A 9,072-nucleotide genomic window follows, 5' to 3' on the forward strand; every position below is an offset into this window, starting at 1 on the left:
CACACATCTTCTACCACACTGCTCTCACTCCAAATTCTCCTGGATCATTGAGGGACGAGAGTTCAAGTTTCACACAATATGGTGTGATCATCACACCTCGCCACACATTTGACAGGCGCACACATGAGGCACAGAATCCATGTTTAGTCTGGAAACATTGATAGGAAATGTTTGCAGCTCAGATTTTTGTTTGGTTGTTATTATCAGCGGTTTGTTTTGTCATGTTTTTTGTGCTGAGACAGGGCAACTGGCAGGTCACTAGGTTTCCTGGGGAAAGTAGACTGCAAGATCTAAAGAAAGCTTATTGGCTGTAAGTGCATGAGTGCAGCTAAGGCTAGTGTTGGTAAATGAGCAGGCAAGGGTGGCAACAGCGGGCAGTTTAGGCTACCGTCACTATATGTGACTAATGGGCTTGTTAAAACCCTATAAATAAAAAAGGAGAGAAGCCAATCACACCATGTGGCCGAACAAAAAACAAAAACAAATAAAAAATAAAATAAAATAAAATGAATAATACAAAATTAAAACTGTAATATGTCCTTCTGGTATGAATTACCAGCAGACAAATCAGGTGAAAGACAAAGCATAATGCTCGATTCAGAAGAGCTGATTTTATGAAAGGAAAAAAAAAATTGACACTCTGAAGAGCAGAGTGGAAAAATCGAGTATGACGTTTTGAGCTTGCAACCTTGACAACAGTTAAAGAGAGAGTTTTGCACCTTTTCATGTCATGTGAGTGCATGTTTGCCTGTCATTTGAGCTACCGTGTTAACTGTATTCGAAGGTGTAGAGTGTGCACTTCCTGTATTCACAGGTATAAAAATAATCCCTGGCTGAACATTTTCATTTAAGGCAGAAAAATGTTAGCGCACAAGCATAGAAACTCAGCATTATTAATTAGATCTCCTACATTCACAATAATAGATGTACAGTAGCATTATATATATTTTTTAATTATATTTTTCTATTTTAACATTTTGATTAAAGAGCTTGAGGTGGATTAACCAGTAGAAAAACATAAAAAATTATTCTGATAAGTACCACTGTCAAATACCAAAATAATATAATATGAAAGAAAAGATCAATATGCATATGCCCTATACTGCATTATATTACTGGATCATTATTATTTATAATGAATTAGTTTGTCATTCTAATGTAGCTGAGTATGATTTTATTTACTCATTTTGTGCATAGCTTATAATAATACTAATAATACAGCATAGAGGCCTTTTATTAAATAAATGGTAGAATAATTAGTAAATAAAGCTTTAAAATAAATTCGATGGAGTTAAAAATGTGAATCAAACATTCAAACAACTAACATTAAATAAAAGCACTTAAAAATGTCAGTATATTAAAACTGTAACTTCTGTTAAGTAAGTTATCTATCTTATCCGGTGGTGCTGAGTATTGTACAATTAACAGTAGTCTTGTCCAGTGGCTTTTGCAGAGGAGATAACTGGGGAGGGGCTATACCACCCCATGCCCCACCCGTGGACATAGCCCCTGCTTAGAGAGCAATAGACCTAACAGATGCCATCCTTAGAGTCATGCTGCTTGCTTGAACAATCATGTTTTTTAAAAACAAAACACTGACAACAGAATAAAAATAGCACTGATGACGCATCAGTTTCTACGGTATCACGGGTTGAAGTGACAATACGTCCAGCACAGATTACTGTCATCTGAACTTTTAAACACAAAGTGCTTCATGCCTATTTTATGCAGCAACAGCCTTGGAACTCTACCAAATATTGGTCATCAATCTGAAAATGACTGGCAGTTACCAATTTTTATCCCCAGTAATGGCAGGTTTCTGCAAACTGGAGCTTTGTGCAGGCTCATCCATTATTGCCCTCTTTATCCCTCCCATCTGTGGGATTTTTCAATACACAGTATATATGAATCATACGTGTCCTAAACGTGAACATTATGTGAGATTTAAAACCATGCCTGACAGCTGCGTGCGCCACGTGCATGTGCTTTAATGAAACACCTGCATATTTACAGATGTTAGCATCTGTTGCAAGTGCCCTGGTTTGAAGGTTTAATTTTAGAGGAACAGCCAGATGGTACACAAGAGGATTACTACACTAAGCCTTTGTCATCTGCTGCAACACACTGACTGTTTATAGGGAAATACAAGGTGGACTCCCGCTGGTCTCAGTCTGGTCTGAAGTGGGGAGAGCTAAATAAACATAAAAATATTTAAGTTTGAGGTTATTTAGTTGCAATGTTTTTGACCACAGCTTACACCAATTAAATTTACGAGGTGCCCTAAATGTTTGAATGAAAGCTTGTTTTACAGGTCACTGAACTTTATCGCTCTGACTTACTAGCCAGAGCAGATATTTTTACTGCACCGTCGATACGGCACGTAAGCACAGGTGTTACTAAGAATAGCAGCATTTCATTGTGTACAGTGCACCCATGGGCTGTAACAGTAACAGAAACTTCTAGAAAGAATTCATCCACGGTTCTACTATTTATCCCAGTGTTTCTGTAAAATGTAAAACTTTTTCTGTGATAAGACTCATTATCTATAATGTTAATGTACTTTTTGTTTGTTTTAGTGTTGTTTTTTGTTTGTTTTCAGTGGGCTGACAGAGGCGGAAGGCACAAAGAAACTGAACATCTGATTTTCATTGCATTGGATCCCAAAATTTGCTTTGTATCTAATAACTTTAGTCAAGTGACAGAACATGTATTTTGGAACCTTAAATAGAAACTATAATCCTACTTAAGAGGAGCAAGTTTTAGAAGCAAAATATACTTAAGATTATGGCCTAATCTTAAGGGCTGCAAAATCTGAAACAGTCACACAGCAAAAGATCTATCATGACCCCCCCCATATTTTTCATAGACGCATGAATTTGCATGCTGTCCAAAGGAGGGACATGTCACCGTGACAACCAAGAAACCAGAGCTGTAGAAAAACTGTTGTATTTTAACCCAAACTGTGATCTTTTTCTAAACCTAAATGAGCAGCTTTTAATTCCAAAACTCCACAAAGCCATTTCCCAACACTAATCAAGTCCTTTGTTAATGTTTAAACTGAACCTAGTTGTTTTCAGTGCCCCAACTAACATATTTGGAATAAATAAATAATATAAAATACAATGAATGTATGAAATATGGAACATGCCATGAAATTCATGTTCTGAATGAGCAATCAACAGATTAGAGGTCATGACAATTTTACAAACTACCATGACAGTGTGAACAGCAACTGAAGTAGAAGTGCTCCTGTAGAATGTCCTTTTTCAATATCATACCCTGAAATATAAACCACATATCCATTACTTGATCATAATTAACTCATAATTACTTGATCAAAACAGTTTATTAATTTGCATTATTATACTGCTATACAGTATAATAATGCATATACAGCACAAGTATAGTTATTTGACTGTGGGCAGTATTGCATGTCACTTAACTAAGTTATCATTCCCAATATGTTATCCAGTGCAGACAAAATTCCAAAAAATCTCCATCAGCAACACATGCCAAAAACATCACGTGGACATATTTACTTTGTTTAAATTACTTTATTTTCAAAAAAAAAAAAAAAAAAAAAACATTACGAACCTCTTTAACCCATTACATAAGTGCTATACCAGAGAATTTCTTCAGCAATTACATCCAGCACAGTCTGTTTATTGTACTGTGAATGTGGACCAATCTATGGTTGACATATGTGGCCTTTTGGTTGTTTTGTGACATTTTTCTGTATTTTCACTCCAAATAAAACCTGAAACACCACCAAGTGGAAATAAATAGAAAACAGAGAATAATGCAAATGACTTCTGAGGGATGCAAAATTAAACTGACAGATTTAACTCATCTGTAAAGCGCCCCAGGATAAACCAGATACTTTCAAAAATCAAAGTAAGATCTCTGTGTTATCTTCTTTACTTTGACAGGTATCTTGTACCACACAGTGCAATCCACATCTTTACATGCTTTCAAAGCATTCATGTTGATCTAGCAGTTAGATAGGATTTGTCTCTATAAGATAACATCAGTCATCTGGTTTATGCTGCTAGCAGTAAACATGACTGTCTCAGGCTCCGTGGAAGATAAAAGTGAAGCTTGAGTCATGATGGTGTTTACTTCCTCCTGCCGCTACCGCCGTTAGCTAGAATCATCACCAGCCTGATGAAAATATTCAGTGTGTCCATGTAAATCCCCATACACCTGTAAGATTAAATTAATAAATGTATCAGATCCACATATCGGTACAAGTAGATTACCAACAATAATTTTCAAAACCAGTTATTTTTAGTGTACTTTAATTCCTGAAGTGACTTACGCATTGATAGGGTCATATTTCTGTACGCCATAGAGTGGGTGTGTCTCTGCCTTCTTGATAACCTTCTGTGTATCATAGAGGAGGAACATACTGAACAGGACCAGACCTCCATAGACAGCAATGGAGTAGAGCCCTGCTCCGAATACTGAGGTGGATGGTAGGAACATTGATCCTGAAGAAGACAAAAGAAAGTTCAAATTGAGTCTGACAAGTACAATTTCTGTCCAGCTGTCAACTAAAAGTTACAATCTAGAAAACTAATAAGTAGGGTAATGATATAGTTATAATACTGCACAACACACATATGCGAGTATGAATCTAATGCCTGGCTGTAGCTTCTGTAAAAACATTTGAAACTTGTAGCTGGCTGTCACAGACCTTAACTTGGGAGATTCAATTGTTAACCACCTTGCAGTTATTTATACATTTATATTAATTCATAAATATGTCTTAACTGCAAGGTGAACTGAATTTTGAAATCACTTCTGTTTTGCTTTTCTGGACAGAGACGCACACTATCCACCCCATTTTCTATTTTCTTCTTATACCCAAACTACACCGTAGGTGTACACCTGTATCCAATAAGAAGATACGGAGAAGACTGAGAAAGCCCTTTTACAGGTAAATTTCCCAATATACATTTTTACTTCACCGACTCCACTACGGTTTAATTTGAACATAAGTGTTACCCCTGACAACACACAAACACTGTGCTATGTATTACTTTTTACCATTTAATTACTGTACAGTAATAAAATGCATTTCTACACAAAAATGATATCTGCTGTTATCTCATGGGAATCAAAAATCATTTTGATGAAGAAAGAAAAACTAATTTACTTATCAGATTAGGTTTTTAAGCTGTATTTATACTGTTATTATGAAAATGTCAAGCTTTGTGTGGTTCTACAGGAACAAAAAAACAATAAATACAGTCAAAACCTTGCATTCAATACTTTGCTTTAGTCTTAAAGCATTTAGTGGAATGATGTGCATTTACAAATTGTTTGTCATAATATAAGTACTTCAGCACAGAACCACTTTGATGCAAAAAGGACACTGCTGTTTAAATATATGTGACACCCTATAAATAGAGTGCATTACATTAGGTTGGACATCAGACTTTCAACAATGACAAAAAACAAAACAAAAAAACCCCACAACACAACAACAACAACAACAAAAAAAAGCAGCCGCTCCCTTTATACTTTTCAATGAAACCACAGAGTGAAATACAAAGATAATATTATCAGGAACATTTTCAGCCTGAATGCTCACTAGCTTGTAATACTCATAGCTATCTGTAAACAGGGCTGATGAAATAAAAGTGCATTATACTAACCAAGAGAGGAGGCAAACACCACTCCAAGTCCAACAGCCAATGGCCCTCCCATGTTGAGGAACTTCTCACTTGGGGCACACATTGCAACAGTAGACAGACCTCCCACGATGCCCGCGGTGTACCAGGCAGCCCTCACCATCAGAGGCCCTCCCAGGAGAGTGAGGGGGGCAATCACAGCACCCATCACACCTTATCAATTATTGAAAAAAAAAAGGTTAAAAAAAACAAAACGATTTCTTTTAAAAAACAAATGATATTAGTGCCATCAACTAGTGTACTGTTGAAGCAGCTTTTTCCTCTAACCTGTTCTAAGCCTGCCTTCTAGTGTTCACCAAAGGCAACTACATACCAGAGACAACAGAGCTGAGAAATTTCTTAAAAGATATTTAAAAACACAAACCTGCGTGGAGCATCCAAGCAAGATGTTTGGGCATTGGGCTTTGCTCATATGAAATGGACCTGACCAGCATGCCTGCACCAATCATAGCAGCAAAAGTTGCTCCAATTGCCTAGTTGGGAACAAACAAATTATCATATTAATAAGTTCAACAGAAAAATTTGAGCACATCAGATAAACTACGGTTTAAAAATTGGTATATGAGTAAACAAGCTCTGTAATATGTAATTCTAAGGTTAAAATAATAATAATAATGGTGCAGGGGAGTGAAGACCATTAAAAAAGAAAAAAGCAAGCAAGTATTGTAAAGCTTACCAGCCAGGATCCTCTCATCATCAGACCCATTAAAGCTGGGGTCCTACTCACAGCCACAGCTGACAGAGCTGTCAGCCCAACACTGCCTGCAAAGTACATGTAGGTAGAGTGGATCCTGTCCTTCACATACTGAGGCCAGATCCTGTACAAAGATGAAAAGAAGCCTTTAGTTTGTATGATACCATCACTTTTCTACTGGTCTGCATTTCAAAATAAAATTCAAGTGCTGTTGGTAAAATAAATCTGTTACTCACATTGCTTTCTCTATGGCACCGATATCATTGGACATGCCAAGTCCATAATAGCACAGAGCTCCAAGGCCAACTGCTGCACCTCCAGCCAGTATCATTCTCCCCATGCTATCAACTTCAGACACAACAAAAAAATCATTTGAGATACATTTTATATTTTTGCCTCAGAGGAAACAAGGTTTACTATAACAAAACCATTTCAAACCATGAGATATCACGTTTTTCTCTAAATATGAAGTTGCATTGCAGGATTTACATTTTAAAATACTTGTTATTTATCTAATACTGGGTTTTGTGTACCACCCCCAGCCAATTAATCACAGGTAAGACAAATTTTTTTTTTTCCTCACCTGAATGTCTGACATACGGTGTAAACAGTATGTGCTCCTGACAGATTTGCACCTAAGATAATGAAAGCTCTTGGTCCCCTTTCGACATTTGTTAAATCATCTGTCAGGAACCTTGGGCTAACTTTTGATTCCACTCTCACTTTGGATGTTCATGTCAAATCTCTGGTTCAGTCTTGCTTTTATTACTTAAGAAACATTAATAAATTAAGTCATCTTTGTCTTGAAAGGTGCTACATAAATAACATTTTACTTATTTATCCATAGAAATGAATAACAAAAAAATATGTGAAAGCTTAACAGGTCGCCCTTAAGTCAGTAGACAGCATAGAATACAGGCTATATACTAGTAGAAAATATGTAACGGTGCCAAATGAAGTATGTATCAAAGCATTTACTTTTGATGGCTGTATCAGTGGCTGGTTCAAATGCTGCTTCCTTTAGCTGGTCTCTGGTTGTCTTTGCACGGCGAAACCCAAACCTGGCCTTTGAGGAATAACCCTGAAAGAAGAAGCAGCAGCTTTACATAAATCTTCAAATGTTGAACATGAGTTAGGGTTTCACACCCACCATGAATCAAAACTGGGGAAGCAGCAAATACCCAATTTCAAAAAATACCATGTTTACATAACAAATTAGAGCAGTGGCAATCTGACATTTGCACTGTTTCTAGTCCAGCTGAAAGCACCAGTTCTTTGCAGTTGCACCCCCTGTGATCATTACAAACTTATGACTAAGATTTATAAGGTGTTCTACCAAGATGAAAAATTAAGCATAGCTGCATTTTTAGTACTTTACAAAGCAATGGTTTTCAGGCATGTTTTGCCCATACATGCATTGATCTGTACAAAACAGTATCCTAAAATTTTCTTTTTATTGTATTGATTAATAAAGGCATTATTGACCATCTGAACCGATTGCGTGTTGCTTTGCAGTCCACTCAACTTCATTATAACTTGCCTCTGCCACCTTATCAGACAGCTTCATAAAGTTCGTAGAAGTCCATAAAGCTCAGTTCCAATACTATTTTGAAGGCCACGATTTTTTACAGCACAAATGTTCGTAAACACCTCCCAATAAACAACGCTGACATCTGTGAAGCGGCTGAAGCCATAACATGCAAAACGATGACAATGTGGCCCAAGTGCAACCCACAATTGATATTAAAAGCACTGACTCAGGTGTCAGCATTACTGCTACAACTCAGCCACAGATGTGGGCCAGATGTCAGGTGTGCCTAAACATACAGTTTATCACAGCTGTCAGACCCAGCACATGTAATAACCCGTGTAAAAAGCCTGATTCATGAAATTTGGACCACACAACATTGATTAGGCACAAATGTGATGGCATATTTTCTACTGACATTTTTCCTTTATTTTACTTCACTATGTATTCATTGGTGTATAGCTGAGACGAAAGCCCAAATACTTGCCAGGAGGCACTATATTTGGGAACCACTGCTACAAAGTCTGTCTAATGAAAGGTGAATGCAGCAACCACAAAGCATAGTAATGCCAAAAAAGCTGTGTGTGTGAGTGTGAGAGAGAGAGCCTGGCGATAAACTTTACAGTACCTGCTGGGGCCTGAGGAGGGGTGAATAGGTCTTCAGGATGGGTGACCGCAGGGCTGGGGAGCCCTGAGTGAGCACTGGTCGGAGCCCAGCAAGCGGGAGAGCCTTCAGGCACGTTAGCCTCGCCACCAACATTGTCACGATATATTACTGCTCCGTGTCACTCTAAAACACAAACACGGAGAAAACATTTTTTGAGAGGATTTCGTGTGACAGAAAGCTGAACTTTAAGCTAAGAGTCACAAAAACAGTGTAAAATGTGCTCTCGCACTAACAAACGCCACAAAAATTGAGCTAGCTAACGCCGTAATATCATGCGACTAACCCTTAGCCTAACGACCGCTGAACAAACACACATTTAACTACAGACTAAATATGTCTTATCTGTTATATGGCCACAACGTTCAAAATACTAAATAGAAAGTAAATGTTACATACCGAGAGAAATGTCGTCTATCACCTTTCCAGAAACAAGTGCGCAACTTTCTGACGCAATGGTTTTGCAACCTTCCTGAAAATTCTTTACTTA

General features: G+C 37.4%; 1 protein-coding gene across 1 annotated transcript; it reads right to left on the reverse strand.

Moving 5' to 3' along the window:
* Positions 1 to 3,561: 3,561 nt before the first annotated feature.
* ghitm (growth hormone inducible transmembrane protein) lies at positions 3,562 to 9,072 on the reverse strand. The gene is made up of 9 exons (XM_063482871.1): positions 8,982 to 9,072; positions 8,547 to 8,708; positions 7,369 to 7,471; positions 6,627 to 6,738; positions 6,373 to 6,514; positions 6,061 to 6,169; positions 5,661 to 5,849; positions 4,319 to 4,490; positions 3,562 to 4,203 (listed from the first exon to the last, which is right to left on the reverse strand). The coding sequence occupies exons 2-9, from the start codon at positions 8,676 to 8,678 to the stop codon at positions 4,116 to 4,118; spliced, it is 1,047 nt and encodes a 348-aa protein (XP_063338941.1). The 5' UTR covers positions 8,679 to 8,708; positions 8,982 to 9,072; the 3' UTR covers positions 3,562 to 4,115.

Source organism: Pelmatolapia mariae, linkage group LG8, assembly GCF_036321145.2.
Source record: "Pelmatolapia mariae isolate MD_Pm_ZW linkage group LG8, Pm_UMD_F_2, whole genome shotgun sequence".
In the NCBI taxonomy this organism is placed as follows: Eukaryota; Metazoa; Chordata; class Actinopteri; order Cichliformes; family Cichlidae; genus Pelmatolapia; species Pelmatolapia mariae.

Bases quoted from the DNA above. Each gene is read 5' to 3' on its own strand.
- ghitm (XM_063482871.1), bottom strand. From the start codon at position 8,678: ATGTTGGTGGCGAGGCTAACGTGCCTGAAGGCTCTCCCGCTTGCTGGG. The intron at 7,472-8,546 runs GTACTGTAAAGT...TTCTTCTTTCAG, and splicing joins CCCTCCTCAGGCCCCAGCAG to GGTTATTCCTCAAAGGCCAG. The intron at 6,515-6,626 runs GTGAGTAACAGA...ATCTTTGTACAG, and splicing joins GGTGCCATAGAGAAAGCAAT to GATCTGGCCTCAGTATGTGA.